This window comes from Glycine soja, chromosome 2, assembly GCF_004193775.1.
Source record: "Glycine soja cultivar W05 chromosome 2, ASM419377v2, whole genome shotgun sequence".
NCBI classification, from domain to species: Eukaryota; Viridiplantae; Streptophyta; class Magnoliopsida; order Fabales; family Fabaceae; genus Glycine; species Glycine soja.
This window is the reverse complement of record NC_041003.1, coordinates 10,969,925-10,990,143: the sequence shown is the minus strand read 5'-3', so window position 1 is coordinate 10,990,143 and position 20,219 is coordinate 10,969,925. Positions and strand designations below refer to the sequence as shown.

Below are 20,219 nucleotides of genomic sequence, written 5' to 3'. Positions count from 1 at the left end.
TAAAAAGGATCTTTTGGAGATTTCGCACCATGTTAAGAATTATCAGAGAACACGACATCAATTAGTAATTTTCTATTTTCCTAATGCAAGGCATAAAAGGTATCATTTTCACTTAATTTGGTCAAAAAATCATATTTTAAATGATCTTGAATACTTAAAGACTCAAAAACTAGTTCAAAAATTTATTTTCCAAATAATTAATTATTAATATTATCTAATCTTATGTTGATTAAATTAGGAAAATATATAAAAGAAGCACAAAGTTTAAAAAGTTGATTAGCGATCTGGTGTAGTAAGTAGTAGTAATTAAGTATGATGTGTAATGTATAATAAATATTTAACTGTCAATATTAAAAAAATATATAAACATAAACCTGGTAAAAAAAAGTACTATATATATGTGCGTGTAGGCTGTCCCCCGCAGATTTTGTGTCGGCAAAAGATTTTTCAGCACCGCTTCAAGTGTTGTGTCAGTTGTGTCAGTCACTGTCGCTGTCGGCTTTTGCAGAAAACAATGGAAGCAGTGTTACGGTTGCATCAGCCCCACCTTGGATTTGGAAGCAGACCCATAACCTATTTTTCTTCGAAATCCACCATTTTTCACCGCCAAAACTCTCTTTCCATAAAAAGGTGCCAAGTTCGAGTCATTGCTGCTTCTTCTTCTCCTTCTCCTTCCTTTCCATTCGGGTACTTTTTTTCACCCACGCTTCATTTTATTCGATGATTTCTTATGATGTTTCTGCAAAATCAATGATTTTTGTCAATGATAAATTTTGTTGGTGAATGGTGTGATAGAACTGCATGGATTTTATGTCCTGTTTTAATTTGTTGCTAAATAAGGCAATTTCTTCATGAATTTTATGGCTTTCGAAAGACATTTCTGATGGGTTCAGATGTTATGGATTTCATTATGCATTTGGGTGTGATTGTTTCCATGCCACCGATCTCACGATTTGTGTTACTGCATGTTGCCTTTAGGCTTCAATTCACTCAATTCATAATTGATTAATGAAAATGCAACCACAAAACTTGTGCTTTAATTTGAAGAACAAATATGCATACATAAGGCCTCTCAATCTCTTTTTGTGTTTATAATGCATATACGTATAGATGTCAGCATGTGTATATATATGTGTGCACCGTACACATAAAAACACACACACTTGATGGGAACTGATAAAAACATTTTCTTTGAACTTTGAAACTTGAGTAATATCCTTATATACTTGAATCTTGTGATAGGAAACAAATGTTCTAGAATTTTGAAATTTCATTAACGCATGGGATGATGCAAATCAAACGTACTAGGGTTAAACAAAGAAATGCTATGGTAATAGCAAAGAGTTGCATTTTTCAACATTTTAGGTTGGAGTAGGGAAAATATGCTGCAGTCAATGCGCAGACTGCCAGTAATGCTGCTTCCTTGTATACGTGCACCTTTCTATTAAACATACTTACCATATATAGTTCTAAGTTGCAGCTATATGATTTCACTAATTAAAAAAAGAATTCCATAGTTATTCTAATTATTCGTATATCTTTTATTTATAAGATTTTATAAATTTTCATTCATTTTATGATTTTGCGTCGTTTGTCACCATCAGATGCCTCCTGCACTACAATAACATCACACACAACCACACCCATTTGACCATTAACACTTAAAATAGAAGATTGAAGTTTGAATCTTTGTTTTTTTTTTTTTTTTGACAAAAAAGTAGTATAGAACAGGACTGAGGTTCTTTAAAAAAAAAAGACTATCAGCTGAAATATTCCCTTTATTTCCCACTCTTTTCTCCTTGCCCCGATGTGTTAACCCTCCCCTTCCTTATAGCATATACCATAGCATTAAGAGTTTATCACAATAATAGTAATTGAAATCCCGTATTCTAAGTTTTAACACTTAAACCATAGAAATGGCTAGTACTTTGCTACCATGTGAATAAACTTTAAACAGTTTCTTTTTGTACAGAGATTCAGGTAAAAAGAGGGTGGATGAGAGCAAGATCTTGATTTTAGACGGCATCAGGCACTCTTTGATTAGGGAAGAGGATAGCATAATAGTCAGTCTTTTGGAGAGAGCTAAGTATTCTTACAATGCAAATGCGTATGACAAAGATGCATTCCTCGTGGACGGTTTTAGCGGGTCTTTGGTCGAGTACATGGTCCTGGAAACTGAAAAGCTTCATGCACAGGTTACTACTTATTACAATTCTGAGACCATAAAATTATGGAATAAAAATGAGTCTTGATTTAACAGTTTCTGGTTGGCTTCTCTTTGGAATTAGTTGGGAATATACAAAAAGCCAGATGAGCATCCTTTCTTCCCTGAATACTTACCTGAGCCAATGATTCCACCTATGCAGCACCCTCAGGTTTTGGATTTCTATCTTGTTTCATGTTAATGTTACTTAATTAAGATAAAAATTCATTTGGTGACAAACAGACAAGTTTCCTTCTTCTAGCCTTATGAGAATATTTAATCTTTCCCTTATTTATATAACATATATATATATAGATGGGTAAAGAAAACAATTTGTTTACAATTTTATTTTCATATGTCCATTAAAATAGTAAAATAAGGAGAAGAAAAACAGACAGAGAATTTTATTTGATTTGATTAACAAAGAATTATAGGCCTACTTTCATGGATCAAATTCAGAATATATATGAGATTTGAGAGAATGTTTACTAAACTTTGCATGGTTTGCACAATGAGCTTTTTTTGGATCAAGTCACATGTCATTCCAAGCCCATGGAGGACATACAAACCAATTTATAAAATTTAATTTCTTCCATTTGATTCTCAATGCTTATCCATAGTCCATATATTTTAGTTATTCCCTAATGGTAACTCCTTCTTACTTCAATTAACTGAATTGATTAGCTGTCAATAAAAGAAAACCATGTTTCTTATTTAGCTTATGTGTTGTGTTTCTGATTGGATTTTGACTAATCTATCTTCCATTTTCCCTTGTACTTTGTACTAGGTTCTGCATCACTGTGGTGATTCCATCAATATAAACAATACGATTTGGAATATGTATTTTAAGCATCTCCTCCCAAGACTGGTAAAAGCAGGAAATGATGATAACTGTGGATGTGTTGCTGCTTGTGACATTCTTTGCTTGCAGGTACTAATTAAGCTTCCTGTGTTATGGAGGTTTTTTTTTTATCATTTTCAAAAACACTAAGAACCTGAAGTGTGATTTTTACAATAAAATTCACTGATAAGGCTCTAGGTAGTGTAGAGACAAAATGATAATGAGCTTAATTTCGTCATTTATAATAAACTTGAACCAGCAGAAGACAATTACACCTTTCACTTTGTAAGCCTACAAGTCTATGAGCACCTACTTAACCAATAATATTATCCTAATTACATTATAGTATTTAATGTTTCTCAACACTCCCCTTGAAGTTAATGCTGACAAACATCAATCCTATACCATAAAAACTTGTGTTGTTAGGTGAAGGTGCATGAATTTTTCTTTCTTTTTGTTGTTGTTACATTTCTAGCTCACCCCTTCATACAAGAGCCACATGGTTGATTTTATATTACATCTCAAACATGTCCCCGATCTCACATGATATTATATAAACGGGGGCTGGAAGTATTGAACTCTAGACCACTTGGTCAGAAAGGCTCTAATATTATGTCACGAACTAGTTCTACTAAAAGCTTATTAGTTGTTAGGCAAAAGCTCATGAATGGTTTTATATTATATCCATTAGTCATTGAGGAAGCAATCTTAGGAGTTCTTTTTCTAATTTAATGTTGTTCCTAATTTGTTTTCTAATTTAAATTGGGTTATTAGTCTTATTGTAGTTGTGCCCTTGGAATTTTTCTAGTATTAATTACTATAATAGCACTTGACCTTACTATCAGTACATATTCCTTTTATCTTAAGATTATTTCCTTCATGTATACTTTACTGAGAAACTTAATTCATTTGTAAGGGTTGCCCAATTCTAAGGTTGTGCATAGTTTAGGGGGAGACAAGGTTGCCCAATACTAAGGTTGTGCACTCCACAAGCCTAAAAAAGGACTTGCCAAGGATCCAAAGTTTTAATCATTAGTATCATTTTTTTCTTACAAAAGAAGATCACTTCTGCTGAAGGATTTCAGTTTAGTCATGCCTCCTAAATGCAGAGTATACCCTAAACAGTAACATAATGTTTAGATAATTGACTCCTCAAACATGGATCACTAAGTATCCTGTGTAACAATATGAAATTAGCTAAGATTTTTTATATTCTAGCTCTACTTTGTAAAGTTGATCAAAAAACATCAGCTAATACACTTCACAAGAAATTTCAAATAACCGGCCACTGTACTCAGTGGAACAGCATCAAGTGAGTGGTCCTTTAGTTCTCATTTTTGACTCTCTGTACATTTGATATCAAAATCATGTATGTAACAGTGTAAGAGCTTCACCACCATTATTACAGACTATCTCTAAAAGAATCCACTATGGAAAATTTGTTGCTGAGGCGAAGTTTCAAGATGCTCCTCATGAATATGAAGCCGCCATTAAAGCGAGAGTAAACTTCTGCATACCTAGATTCATCTTATTTTCCATTGTGATTCTAGATACATACATATGGCCATGTTACTTAATTTTCTGACGATACATTAATCCGTGCTTCACAGGACAGGAAACTGTTGCTGGAGTTGTTGACATATGAAACAGTGGATAAATTTGTCAAGAAGAGAGTAGAAATTATGGCACAGCAATATGCCGCGGTGGAGAAGATCGGTGAAACAGGCTATATACCCAATTCTGTGTATAGAATAAATCCAAGTTTGATTGCAGATCTTTATGGAGATTGGGTAATGCCTCTTGCAAAAGAAGTGCAGGTGGAATACTTGTTGAGAAGACTTGACTAAACAAACAGAAGATGACCCTAACAGAATAAATGGCAGAGTGTTTGTACCTATCAATTATGAAGATAGTTTATGCTCAAGTCAAACAGTGAATAAAAAGAAGGACAAGGGTCCCTGCATATAAATAAGTGTACTTAAAAAATAAAAACATCAAATAATGTATGGATTGTATGCTTATCTAAAAGTTTAGGCTTAACAGATATATATATTGTTCAATGCCTCCCAATTATGCAGTTGATAATATGTAATATCAAGTCGATGTGGGTTGGCATTTATTAAGGATCCGGTACAAACTCTCACTTTTTTTTATGGGTGTGGATTCAAATTCGTTTGATGTCACTTTTCCGCTTAACAGGCAACCTTCTCCAAGAATATCTCCTAATTGCTAGAGACTAGTTGAATAACTATGATTAAATGGAACTACTTGTTTAGACCTATACACTAATCCTTTAGATAAAATCCTTCTGACAACCTTAACATTGTAAAATGTAATAACAACATGTGTATTCAAATTGTATATTTTACATGTTTACAACGTGAGAATAAAGAACAGCTTGTGTCAGCAATTAGTAATTAAGATAGAATAGAAATAAGGCAACAAAATGACTGAAAATAAGGCAACAGATCAACACCATAATGGCCAGTTAATTATACAATATTTTGAATAAGTAGCCGGTGCTAGAATGAAGGGCTAAAGGAGAGAATCAAGGAGCAACACTGCCACCACATCTCATGTTGTGATCGAGAGAGAGGATTTGTGAGCAAGTCTGCTAGTTGTGACTTGAAGGTACATGAGACACTGTAAGTTCACCTATGACAATAATATCACGAACAAAGTGGTAGTCAATAGCTAAATACTTCATTCGTGAATAGAACACTGGATTTGCATAGAGATATGTAGCACCAATATTATCTGAGAAGATGTTTGGCTATTTAGGTATTTGGATTCGAAGCTCCATGAGAAGTTGTTGTATCCATAAGAGTTTAGATGTGGTGGTTCCGATTGAGCGGTATTCACCTGTGGACTGTTTTTTGCATGACCATGAAATGGTATTAGGGCCAAGATAAACAATGTAGGCACCAGTAGACTTCCAATCAACATTGTCACCACCCCAATCCGCATCACAAAATGCATTGAGATCAAGATTTCTTGTAACAACAAGGTGGAGACCATGGAAAATGGTGTGCTTGAGATAACATAGAATGCACTTGAGAGCTTGCATGTGAATGGATGGGGGTGCTTGCATGTATTGGGATAACTTATTGACAGCAAAAGCCAATAAACATGTCATTGACGCTCGGCCTTGTACACTAATTAGTATGAATCGTATGTGTGTTCTCTAACTCTCAAAGGTATACAAATCGTATTTTAATTTATTTTAGTCTCAATTTCAAAATTTCCTTTTTAAGGGTTCTCAACTATAGTACTATATATTGATTTAAACATCACCTTGAAGTGCAATGCATGACTGAATGAAGATTTGGGAAGAGAGGTTGAATGAGCTTAATATGTTGTTCCAAGTCCAATTCCTAAGGTTTTTTACACAACATATCTTTCTACATAGTAAAAAGTGCTCAATGTAACTAGATAAGATAAGATGCCATGGTGAAAAAGCACTAGCTTTTCTCATTCACCCAAATATTTATAGCTCAAAGTCTCAAACAAAGTTATGAGTCTTAAGCCTTTTAACACTTCATTTGTTTTGGTAGATTTAGGAGTAAAAGAAACAAAGAAGAGAAGAAAAGATTAGATACAAAATCAAATTTCAGTATTTTTTTTGCAAAAAATCAAGGAGGAAGAAAATTCTTTTTGGTGGATACACATAAAAGAACTTATCTTCTCAGTAATTAGGTGAGATTTAATGGGGGTATCGTATGGATGCGAATTTTTTTTTATTTAGTTTGTTTAAAAATTAAATAAATTTTTTTGTAACAAAAATATAAATAATAATAAATCATTTTATTTTAAAGAAAATAATATATAATATATAAAAATTTAGACTTTCTTCAGTTTCTGGGATTAAAATTATTATTTCTAATTAGCACAAATTTTTTATATTTGTTTTAAAATTCTTTTTTCATTCATCTAAGGACAACTTTAACAAGAGTTGCTTATCAAATTCTTGGTTGTAATAACCAAACTAAACTAGAGTTCACCATTGGTTTTATCATTATTAATTTAAATATATTTTAATAACTAAAACTGTAGATTTTAAAATTATTTTCAATTTAATTTATTTTCCAGTGTATATTACTTAAAGTGATTATATTAGTAGTAATAAAAATAACAAAATTATTATTACGAAAATGAAATACATGTAATTGTGGGTTTACAACATCACTAATGCATCATGCTTAACCAAATTACAAAAATAGAAGAAAAAAATGAAATAGTATAAAAAAGTTAGAAACAAGCATTTTTTTTAAAAAAAAGATAAGTTTAAAAAACATATAAAGATACATTCATGATATAAGAAACAAATTTTTCATAGAAGTACAAGAAATATAGGGGTGAAGCATTTAAACCGAATCTTTATTCAAACTATACTCTAGATGAATTATTTTCATTTAAAACTAATCTTTATTCAAATATATATTAGATAATCAGTGTTAACACATTTTTTTTAATTTGAATTCAACAATTTAAGATTTAATGAAAAATGAAATAAATTTAAAAATGAAAGAATGAAATTATTAAATCTGCATTTATTATTTATTAATTTGATTTTATTTAATTAAATAGAATTGATTTAATTGCATTTAAGTCAAAAATGAGCCAAAAGGTGCCAAATGCCAATTTCCAATTATATAAAATCTTCTTTAATATAATATATAGATAGATATATATTTTTTGAATGAAAGGTATAGATAGATTAGAATTGATTTAATTGTATTTAATTCAAGAATGAGTCAAATGGTGTCACGTGACATTCAATTATATAAAATATTTCTTTATATAATATATAAATATAAATTTAAGCATTTCTTATTAATGAATTTTTAGTTTATTCATTTTACTAATTATAATTTAATAGCCAATTTGTTTAAACTTTTAAAAAAAGCAATTGAAAGAAGAAATTTTTTTAAGAAGCAAATAAAATTTGTTTCTTAAAAAAATATGAAACATTTTTTCAAGTAAAAACAGATTAAACAAACACGTTAAAAAATGGAATTTTTAATGAAACACCTTATTTTTAAAAAATATTTTTTTAATAAATAAATTTAAACAAACGAGCTCAATAGCTATATTTGATTTTTTTTTATCTTGGATCCATCCCTAAATCAAACAAGAGAAAATATTTTTTATCTTTCTTTTCTTTCATTTTTTATGTACTTTTCTTTCATTTTCTCTTCTACCAAATAAATTAAAAGTTGTTTCAATTTTTACCCATTTTTCCTTTTCTTTTCCTTTCTTTCTCAAACTAAACATACCGTTAACTAAGGTAAGTTTTTTTGAAGGAACCATTAAGTTAAGTTAGACAATCACTTATTTGATAAAAAAAAAAAAAAGACAATCAATTATTCAGTTTTCGCTAGATTCAGTTCTAAACACAGCTTTGTTATCACGTGATTGTCTAACTTACCTTAAAATGATCTAGTTCAAAAAAATAAATTTAAAATGATCTTGAATAATTGAAGAAAGTAGCAAAAAATAGTTCAAAATTTTATTCTCCAAATATTGATATTAATTATTAATATTATCTAGTAGTATATTGAATAAATTAGGAAAATATATAAAAGCAGTACATAGCTTACAAAGTTGAACTTCTTTAGTTTTAAAATTTATAATTTATAAAATAACTATAAATTTGATTAATGATTTGAAAATATTTATATATATACCTCCAACATGTTTTGCTACCATGCCTTTTGGATAAGATTTTCACATATACAGTATGGTGTGTAATGTATAAATTACTTTCAATGTAAATAAAAAAATGTAAAAATAAATATAGTAAAAAATGTAAACTTAAAAATATTCAAAAGAAAAACACTTAAATTACAAGATGAAAAAAATAAACTATGTATTGGAAATGTAAAAATAATTTTATACTACTATTTAATCACAAATTACAATATATAAATATAAACTTATAGTGTATTTGTTGACTTTTAATGATTATTTCTAATATCATCAAACACATAAATCAATTAGCGTGAAATTGTTCATATATATAAGAGTCATAAGTAGGATTGTCTTTAGGTATCCGTGACTTGATTTTTATTTATAATAAAATTTGAATCAAACCTACTCAATATTTTACGATTTGGTTTGATTTTTACCATTTTTATTAAAATATTATTCCATTAAAAATTATATATTTTCTTTTAATCTTTTAAATTAATTTACATTAAAAATTATTATTAACAATTTATGAAATTTATTAATATATTAAAACTCTTATAATAAAAATCTATCAAATTTTTATTTATTTTAAACTGAATATATCTTAAATAAGTCATTTAAAAAAGAAATGAGTATACATTCTATAAATTTTATATATATAATACTACAAAACATTATAAAACTTAAATAATATATATATAAAATATATAATACTAAAATAATATAAATGTTAGTATAATTAATGCGATTTGGTTCAATTTCAAAAATAAAAATCACAAATCAAACCAAACCAATTAATTTTAAAAAAAAAACTTATTCAAACAAATCCAAAAAAAAATCTATTGAGTTTGATTTTTAATTTTTTGTTTTTTTTGTGATTTTCAATTTTCATTTCACATCGACTTAAAATTTCAACACCACTGCCTCCAATTTCGCCTGAAGGATATACGGGGCTGATGGAACCTAACACTGCTTCCATTGTTTATTATTGCACAGGTGACAGCGACAGCGAGAGTCATTGTTTGTAGATAGCAACATACCCGTATCTTATTTTCCTTCGAAATCCACCATTTCTCTCCACAAAACCTCTCTTTCCATATAAGGGTCTCGAGTCATTGCTTCTGCTTCCTCTTCTCCCTCTCCTTCCTTTCCAATCAGGTACCTTTTTCACCACACGCTTCATTTTTTCGATGGTTTCTATTATTATGTTTCTGCAAAATAAATATTTGATTATTTTGTATGTGTCAGTGATAAATTTTGTGATATTATGCCTAGAGAACTGCATGAATTTTATGTCCTGTTTTGTTGCTGAGCAAGGCATTTCTTCATAAATTTTATGGCTTTCGAAAGACATCACTGATAGGTTCAAATGTTATGCATTTGGGTATGATGGAATGGATGCCACCAATCTCAGTTCACTCATTTGAATTTGAAATTTGGGTATCCAACATTCTTGTACACTGTCATTTCTAATCCACCCGTGTTTTCAGACGAAGATGCACAGAACAGTGTATCTAAATAATGGATATATACTATGTTAAAGAATCCTAATAATGAACCTTGTTTCAGTATTCAGTTCACTCAATTCTAATTGATTAATGAAAGTACAGCCATAAAACTTGTGCTTTAAGGAACACATAGGCAACATAAGCCTCTCTCTTTTTGTGTTTATCATGTACGTATGTATGTGTGTACACATAAACACACACACACACACTTGTAATCTGCAATCCACGGAGCAGCTAGAGAATTTTGACATGAAAAGGCAAACATATAAATGATCAAATTTTCATGCTCTGTCAATGTTTTAACCTTTTGGTATAGTTGGTGACTAGTTTTGTTATTATTATTTCAAAATGTCTTCATCTTTAAATTGTTAAAGTCCCTCTGTGGGATCAAGTGAGTTTATTTTACGATAGGATAAAAACCTCTTCTCCATTACCAAAAACGGGATTGGAATACAGAATTTTAGAAATCAGAAATGGAAACTACAACAACTGAAGTTACTGAATTGTTTCCAACCTCCCAAAATTTATCCTTTCAACTTATGTTGTCATTTCCTACAAATGGATTCCCTCCATCTCCCGCTTGACTATTAGATTGAATATTCCCTTTATTTCCCATTCTGTGCTCCTTAATTACCCCCATTTGTTAGTCCTCCCCTTCTTTATAGCATATACCTTAGCAATAAGAGTTTATCACAATAGTACTTTTTTAAATCCTCGATTAGTACTTTGCTTCCATGTGAATAAACTTTAAACAGTTTCTTTTTGTACAGGCATTCAGGTAAAAAGAGGGTGGATGAGAGTAAGACCTTGACTTTAGATGGCATCAGGAACTCTTTGATTAGGAAGGAGGATAGCATAATATTCAGTCTTTTGGAGAGAGCTCAGTATTCTTATAATGCAGATGCATTCTTCACGGATGGTTTTAATGGGTCTTTGGTTGAGTTCATGGTCTTGCAAACTGAAAACCTTCATGCACAGGTTATTACAATTCTGAGACAGAAAATATGAAATAGAAAAAAGTAATGATTTAACTGTTTCTGCTTGGCTTTCCTTTGGAATTAGGTGGGAAGATACAAGAGCCCAGATGAGCATGCTTTCTTCCCTGAAGACTTACCCGAGCCAATGCTTCCACCTTTGCTGTAACTGCAGGTTTTTTAATTCTATATAAGTGAGGAACAAACTTTACATTACAAGTCTTAGAATGTAGTTTTGACCTAACTCAACCACATAAGTTGATTCATAGAAAAAGGGTTGCTCCCTCTTATATATTCTATCTTGGCTTTATATCTAGCCAATGTGGGACTTTGGGTTTTTTCCCAATAATACCAATTGGCATATAATACTAGTAGATTGATATGGTATCTAAACTGAAGCAACTTCAATTCTTATTTTGAGCTAACCAGCTGCTGTATAAAATGGGGGCATCACCTCTTCTATTTAAAATATTACATTCTTATATTGCTTCAATGGGAATGCCACGTGTACTTAGTGTTTTATGTTGTGAAGAACACTAGATTGATTTTCTTCCCTTATATGAGTCATCTTCTCAAAACTCAAGAAAGGAATATCTGCATTTGAGTCTCCATGAAAGTGTAGATGATATATGTTTACAATTATATATTCATATGGCCCTAAAATCATAAAATAGGGAGAAGAAAAATGAACATAGAATTTAACTGATTTGATCAACAAAGAATTATAGGCATACTTTCATGGATCAAATCAGGAGAAAGTTCACTATGTTGCTAAAGATTCGCTAAACTTTGCATGGGTTACACACTTACACCTTGAGCCTCTTTTTTGGATCAAGTCACATGTTAAGCCAAGCCCATTAAAGCCAGTTTATAAAACATAATTGTCAATGCCTCTCCATAGTCTATAAATTTGAGTTATTCCCTAATGGTAAATCCTTCTCACTTCAGTTAACTGAATTGATTAGCTGTCAATAAAGGAAAACCTTGTTTCTTATTCAGCTTATGTGTTGTTTATCTGATTGGATTTTGACTAATCTACCTTCCATTTTCCCTTGTACGTATACTAGGTTCTGCGCCACTCGGCTGATTCCATCAATATAAACAATAAGATTTGGAATATCTATTTTAAGGATATCCTCCCAAGATTGGTAAAAGCAGGAGATGATGATAACTGTGGATCTGTTACTGTTTGTGACACTCTTTGCTTGCAGGTACTAACTAAGCTTCCAATGTTATTGGAGAATTTTTATCATTTTCAAAAACACTATAAGAAGCTGAAGTGTGTTTGTTACAATAAAGTTCACCAAAGAGGCTCTAGATAGTGTTGATACAAAATCATGAATTTATTTCGTCATTTATACTAAAACTTTGACCAGCAGGGAACAATTGTGCTTTACACCTTTCACCTGCCTACTACAAGTCTATAAACACCTACTTAACCAATAAGATTATTCTAATTAAATAATAGTATTTAAATTTCTCAACACTCCCTTTCAAGTTAATGTTCTCAAGAGAAATGCTAGGAACACACTTTTTAACAAACTCTTTCATTGGTTGAAATTTATTGAAAATTACAAAAAACAATGGATCTGCTCATCTCATTTAATAACTCTCTCTTCTGATTTTGTAGCTTTCAATATATTTTAACCAATAAAAGAGTGTGTATTAGGAGGAGTGTGTTCCTAGCACTCTTCATGTTCACAAACATCAATCCCTATACAGTAAAAACTCGTGCTGTTAGGTGAAGGCACATGAATGTTTTTTTATTTTATTTTGGTTACATTTCTAGCACACCCATCCCCTTAAGGGATTGGTCAAGTGGAGCATAATAGGGCTAGGGTTTTACTAATAAAGCGTTGTTTGAGCTCTTAGTTGTCTCTTTGGGATGAGGTAAACATAAGTATCTTTGTAAGTACTCTTTGAGCCAAAGACTTCAATTTTCCTGCCTTAGATTCGGGCATCATCCCTTCCCCCTAAATTTTAAGAGTACCCTAGCAGAACAGTAAAGTTTTTTTTATATATTCTTGCTCTACTTTGTAAAGTTTATTATTAAAGAACAGCAGCTAATAAACTTTACAAGAAATTTAAAATAATAACAGGTCACAGTACTTTTAGTGAGCATCAAGTGGGTAGTCCTTTAATTCTCATTTTTTACTCTCTGTACATTTGATATCATAATCAAGTATGTAACAGTGTAGTTTAGTACAAATTAATTCCGAGACTTTGTTATAATTCTTAAGCACCATTACAGGCTCTCTCAAAAAGAATCCACTATGGCAAATTTGTTGCTGAGGCAAAGTTTCGAGATGCTCTTTCTGAATATGAAGCTGCATACCTGATTCATGTTATTTTCCATTGTGATTCTAGATATGGTCGTGTTACTTAATTTTCTGACCCCGATAAAAAAAAACTTGATTTTCTGATGCTACATTATTCCATGCTTCACAGGACAGGAAACTGTTGCTGGTGTTGTTGACATATGAAACAGTGGAGGAATTAGTCAAGAAGAGAGTAGAAATTAAGGCAAGAACATATGGCCAGGTGGTGAAGATCAGTTAAACAGGCTATATAGCCAGTCCAGTGTACAAAATCAAGCCAAGTTTGATTGCAGATCTTTATAGAGATTGGGTTATGCCTCTCACAAAAGAAGTGCAGGTGGAATACTTGTTGAGAAGACTTGACTAGACAAACAGAAGATGATCCAAACAGAATAATGGTAGAGTGTTTGTACTTATCAGTCATGAAGATAGTTTAGTGCTCAAGTCAAACAGAAAAAAAAAAAAGGACAAGAGTCCTTGCATATAAATAAATGTACTTAAAAACATCACTTAATGTATGGATTGTATGCTTCTAAAACTTTAGGCTCAACAATGACATATTATTGACCACAGCCTCCCGATTATGCAGTCGATAATATTAAGCCAATGTGGGTTGCCACAGGTGGATAAGGATTTCGGTACAAATTCTCACCTTTTTCTACAGGTGTGCATTTGAATCCCTCTTGTGCCATTTTTTTCTACTCGGTGGGTAACCTTCTCCAAGCAAATCTCCTAGCGCCTAGGAACTAATTGAGTAATAATAATTAGGTGGAACTATTTACGGTCTAGTGGTAGCCTCAAACTCAGCATTTCATTAGCATCCTACTTCATAGTATTAGAAGTGTCTTTTCCTTCTATCACTTTTTTCACAAAATATCTAATAAATATCTACTAATTGATCATTTAATTATACATAACTTCATTATTATGAAATGCAGAATAATGCTCTAATTCACCATATGAAAAAGAAGAAGAAAAAGTGAGATGCTTTAAATGAGTTATCCACAGTACTAAGACAAAAGCCAAATAAGTCAGCAAACAGCTGGAGAATACTATAGGAATCATGCTTGATTGCTTGGATTTGTGGTCTATCACCATTTTCTTCCCAATAATTGGAACCTTCGTTCAGAATGAAGATGCAATCGTTTTATGACAGTGCTATGGTCGGTGTTATTAGCCTTTTGAGCTGGAAAATACAAATTTCTGACCCCACCAAGTTTATTGGCAAATATTTTTATTCTCACATGCATATAGCTTCAGCATTAACTTACTTTTTTAGAATTAAGATATTATCATAACATTCTCAATGGTCCCCCATGTAAACAAACTTAAGGGTGAAAAGCCATAATGGAAAACAAGATCTGTCGCCAAAATTTTAGGGTAAGAGTAGCACACCATAAAGGTTTGAAGAGAAATTTAATTTCTAATTTATCCTAATTAACTAATGATGCATAAAAAAATCCTTTTCCCTCGTGAGGTATTACACAAAACATATTCCTTTAATCTTCTTCCAAAATAATGCAGCAAATTAATAGAATTGTATAATTTGCTCAAAAGTACTTGATAGTACTACGAGTTGTTATAATAATTGAATCTTCATTCACTCAAGTTAACTAAAAAAGTACTTAGCGTCTAAAAGATGTATATATCTAAAAATAAGATAACTAGAAACTTACACTAGGTAGAAAGGAATTGTATTCAAGCTTACTAAAACAGAAAAAAAAAAAAAAAACTGCAGTTATCTTCCATTATCGTGTCAATGACATCTACTGTAAGTCTATTAGTTATGCTCTAAGCAAAATAATAATAATAATAATAATGCTAATTTAAAAAAAAAATCCTTGTATCTTGTAACTAAAAAGACTAGCCTCTAGCATGTGAAGTTACTTTTTTAATAATGATTTTTTCACATATATAATTTTACTATTAAATTTAAGATTATATTTGCGGAGAATGTATTCATTTTATTTGAAAAATGCACTTAAAAAACACGTTATCTGTATCCTATGTAGATTAAATGACACTACATATACTCTCTTAAAAATTTTAACTATTTAAAAACTAAATATTCATTTTTTTCATTTTTAATGTAATAAGTATTTTTATTATATATTTTTTACCAATGCACTTGATATATATAAAATTAAAAATAAAAATATATATTTAAGCTAAGCAAACAAACGATATTTTTTAAAAGAAAAAGGTATTTAATATGTATTGTTGAAAAATTATTTTTATTAGTTGTAACAACTGACAATCAACTGCTTTCATTAATTACTTTTTAAAATTTTAAAACTTAATGTACATTGTACAGCTAGTTTATCACCCGTATACACCACTTTTTTTTAGGGGACCCCTCCCATGTACACCACTTCTTCGCCTGGAAAGCTTGTTTTACAAAAGAGAAATGATATTTGGATAGTAAATTATACAATTAAATAAAAAAGGTGACAAGTTTTAATTATAATAATAATTTAAAACAGATAAATAAGGAAAATGATGCTATACAAAATTATTGCAATTTTTTTTGCCATAATTATTATATGTATATCATATCTCTTCAAAAAAACTGAGATAAATTAGTTAAAATTCAAAAAATTTAAACCGATAGGATAATTAATTAAATTAAAATATATAACAAAAAATTTTAAATCAATTAATGAATATAAAATAACGTACAAAAATCTATTCAATTACTTAATTACAATTTAATTTTTTTAAAAGAAATACATTCATTATTTCCTAAGCAATTTGTTCGGCAACACACAGGTAAATTAAAATGAAACTGAAGAAGAGTAGCATACGAATCCGCCACGTTAGGCAAGTGGTGTGCAGCGAAAATTACAATTTAAATTTGATAATTGTATATATTTTGAAATAATTATCGATTTATATCTTAGTTATTTTGAAATGATTTTTTATATGATTATGGCTTCAAATTTATTTTAAATAACTTGTTGACATAAAAATTAGAAGAACCACTTTTTAGTTCTATTCTTATTTTAAAAAAATTATATTAAATAAAATGGGATAATATAATTTTTATGATTTTACATTATAAAGAAATCATATTTGATGAAAACACAAGTATTAATTTTATTTGATATGAGAATAAGATAAAAGATCAATTATGATGGAATAACAAGGAAAAAATGACATTAAAAAGTTTATTTAAAAAATATTCTCAATATATTTTTGTGATAATCATCAACACAATTATTTACTAATTTTTAACTAATACAAATAAATTATTAAACATGTTTTTTTATTCATAACTATTTTTTTATAAAAAAAACAAAAACATAATGTACTTGAAAGAGAAAGGTGGGATCGCAAAGCCGCTTTGAGCAGTGTGCGCATCAGCGTACGTTGTCCTTTTACCCTTTGCCAGCTCAGCTTGACATCTGATGCAAAGGTGAAGCCTTTATCATCACTTCACATACCCACATTCATATTCACAGTAACAAAGACTCCTTTTCCATTTTCCTTCCTTTGGGTTGTGTTCTGTGTTATTGGGTTGGATTGTGTTGTGTGTTCCATACAACTCCAACTAGTCAGAGATTCTTGTCTGGGCTACATTGCACTTTGCACCCCAAAAAGTGAAAGGAAGAGAGGCATAAACACCCCAAAAAATGGAGAGAGCTCTCACTAAAGTCAGCAGCTTGAAGGTGGGGTTGGGGAGTTCATGGATCTCCAAGAAGGCCAAGGAGGAGTTCTCTAACATCTCTGAAGACATCTCTGTGAGTATATGCTTTTTGGGTTTGTCTTGCATTAATGTGGCTTGGTTCTTAGCACTGTTACCTTTTGGAGTTTGAGAGATCTGAAATAGAAGCTTTGCGTATTGATATTTCTACATTTTAGGGTGATAGATTCATTTCCATGATGTAAAGAGCAGGTCAATGCTTGATTCTGGACTAAAAATTGTAGCTTTGGTTGTGTGTGTAAAATGGGGTGTGCTTTTCCTTTTGAATTCATCTTGAGAAATTTTCTGGGGTTTGGGTTTGTGCTTTGGTGGAAGGAGAGGGAACGGGAAATGTGTGAAAGGGTATTGGTTGAACATGGGGAATACAGGAGAATGAATGGTTGCTAGTTGCGTCTTTCTTAAAGTGTTATAGCTTCTTTTTTTTCCTGATTCTCTTCTAGTTCCTTCCAGATATTGAATGAAATGGTTTGCTTTTGCTTAATCAGAGGAACAGAAAATTTTAGATATTGATCATATAGAACATTCTGGAGCCGTTTGGACCATGTGGTGTACCATACTGGCTTAGTTGTTTTTTGTATTTTGTTTGATCTGGAAGAGTAGTGAGTGCCTTCATTCATTTGAAATAGCACAAATTTTTAAAAATTGACACTTAATTCTTAAATTGGTAATTGATGTAGCATTGTCATTAATTCAGTTGTACATGTATTTTTTGTGTGACTTGTAAGGCCATAAGGGTAATCCATGAATTTTACATCAATCAAGAACTTGCATTAATGAAATAGATAAACTTGAACTATATTGTAGAGATTTATGTATTTTGAATGATAAGATGGGAATTAGTTTCAGATCACTAAGATTTTACAAATTGTTTGTGTTGACGCATAAAGCTGGATAAAATTTTATGCATAAGTATAAAAAAAAAAACTATTCCAGCAGGCAAATCCTGTTTGGTGTTTAGACTTTTAGATTTACTGGGAGTTTGATGCCACTGCCTTGTTTTTGCTGAAGAAGAAATGTTGATCTTTTGCAGAGTTTCTCAAATACCGTTGAAGAAAAGGCGAAATGGATCTTCAACAAATTAAAAGGTGTGAATGTGTTTTGACCCTTACAAAGATTTACTTCATCCGATAAGTCAATTTAAATGTATATCAGGAGTGATGCTGTATGTATGCTTGTCATTTTTAAATCTCATGCTTTCAAACATATAGATCCCCTTTCATTATTTTAATAAACAGTTACATAGCACCGTGGTAAACTAGGAGAAACATGCACTACATTGAATCAATCAATTAACACAATAGCAATCTAGTCATTGTGTTCATCACATTTTTATCAATGCTAACTGACTATAATAAGTTTCTCATGTGGTGCCGCCTTCACATTTGGCCCCTTTTCTGACACACTCGCTTGTATCATGTGATCATAATACCTGTTAGAAAATCTCACCCTTGAGTTGAAATTTCCTTTTTGCCATGCTGTACCTTTAAGTCCCTCTTTTGTCTTCTCCAACCCAGCTCTTTTCTTCATATTTTATAGTATTTCATGGTATAAAATTCATTACATGTTGATTTTGAGCCTATTTTATTCTACAACACAATAAGTTACACAAATGTGGCAAGCTGTCACCACTGTCTACACATGAAAATAACATGTCAAGACAATTATTATTTCAAAGGCATAGATTCCACCAACAACTTTGGTATCCGTACAGTTTATGACATTGTAGACTCATCCATATTCTAATTTTCATTATTAGGGGCAGTCATCCCTGCCCCCAACAAAATAAAAACTGTTGTAGTAGCTGCTATCTGTTATGTAATCAATCTCATATCTATTTAGGTATGCTGAGCAATTTAGAAACAACTGCATCAACTAATAATCACTTTCTTTCAATACTTTCCCTCAGGTAAGCCACAGAAAAGCCTACCGGATCTCCTCCGAGATTACAATTTGCCACCAGGTCTATTTCCACAGAACATAATCTGTTATGAGTTTGATGAAACCAAGGGCAAGCTGATTGTCTACTTGCCATCAGCATGTGAGGTCAGCTTCAAGGACTCCTCTGTGCTGCGATACGCAACCCGAGTCAAAGGGGTTCTCACAAGGGGAAAGCTTTCGGCGATAGATGGAATGAAAACAAAGGTTCTTGTGTGGGTTAAGGTGACAAATGTGGCAGTTGAAGGTTACAAGTCTGATAAGTTGTGGTTTACTGCTGGTGTAAAGAAGTCAAGGACAAAGGATGCATACGATACACCTTGTGGTGCTGTCAGAGTATCAGAATTCTGAGTTCACAAAATGTTGGTTATTTATGTCATCACTATCATTGATATGGAATAGATAGTCTACGTTGTTGGAAATGTTACACAATAGCTGTATAAGTTAGGATCCTCTTCTCCATATTTATCTATTAATATTGGATGCATTCCTGTTCTGGTCATTCATCGACTCATTGAACATGATTAATTTGGCAAGCTCAAATGGAACTCTGATGATGCTATACAAGTTGAAACAATGTATTCTTTTGCCCCATGGTTACATGTAGAGGATTAATGATTTGGAGGGTCTGTTTGGTGAACAGAGGTTTCAGAAGTAAGGTTTAATTTTAAGCTAAATGATTATTTTGGTTCTGTATCTTTCTTTCTTTCTTTTTTTGTTTTTGTTCAATTTGCTCCTAAAATCTTTTTAAGTACGTTTAAAAGTTAGAAATATGCAAGGAACAATACTTTATTTGGTTGTTGCTGCTGCATGCGTCAAATTAAGAATGAACTTTCTATGTAGTACTTCATAAATTAAGATGTCTAATCGATTAAGAATGTTTTAAATCTCAGGGATAGCGGCACGCGGTTGACTCCAAAAAAACTATGGCGTATGGCGGGATAACTGCTATTTTGACATTTTTTTTTTATAGTTTATATGAAGTATACTTTGAAATGGTTGGAAGAGTATGCCGAGTTAACTCTCAAATTAACTACGGCTAACGA

The 20,219-nt window shown here is 31.1% G+C and overlaps 2 protein-coding genes and 1 pseudogene across 2 annotated transcripts; all 3 read left to right on the top strand.

Annotated features, from left to right (window-relative positions):
• Positions 1 to 437: 437 nt before the first annotated feature.
• On the top strand, positions 438 to 5,090 carry LOC114387048 (chorismate mutase 3, chloroplastic-like). Its single transcript, XM_028347154.1, has 6 exons — positions 438 to 687; positions 1,973 to 2,195; positions 2,289 to 2,375; positions 2,991 to 3,134; positions 4,453 to 4,545; positions 4,655 to 5,090. The coding sequence occupies exons 1-6, from the start codon at positions 515 to 517 to the stop codon at positions 4,889 to 4,891; spliced, it is 957 nt and encodes a 318-aa protein (XP_028202955.1). The 5' UTR covers positions 438 to 514; the 3' UTR covers positions 4,892 to 5,090.
• Positions 5,091 to 7,659: 2,569 nt separating this feature from the next.
• LOC114372619 lies at positions 7,660 to 14,180 on the top strand (annotated as a pseudogene).
• A 2,758-nt stretch (positions 14,181 to 16,938) lies between these two features.
• Positions 16,939 to 19,869, top strand: LOC114387040 (uncharacterized protein At5g01610-like). Its single transcript, XM_028347143.1, has 3 exons — positions 16,939 to 17,275; positions 18,269 to 18,323; positions 19,145 to 19,869. Exons 1-3 carry the CDS (start codon positions 17,168 to 17,170, stop codon positions 19,522 to 19,524), a joined length of 543 nt encoding a protein of 180 aa, XP_028202944.1. The 5' UTR covers positions 16,939 to 17,167; the 3' UTR covers positions 19,525 to 19,869.
• Positions 19,870 to 20,219: the final 350 nt, after the last annotated feature.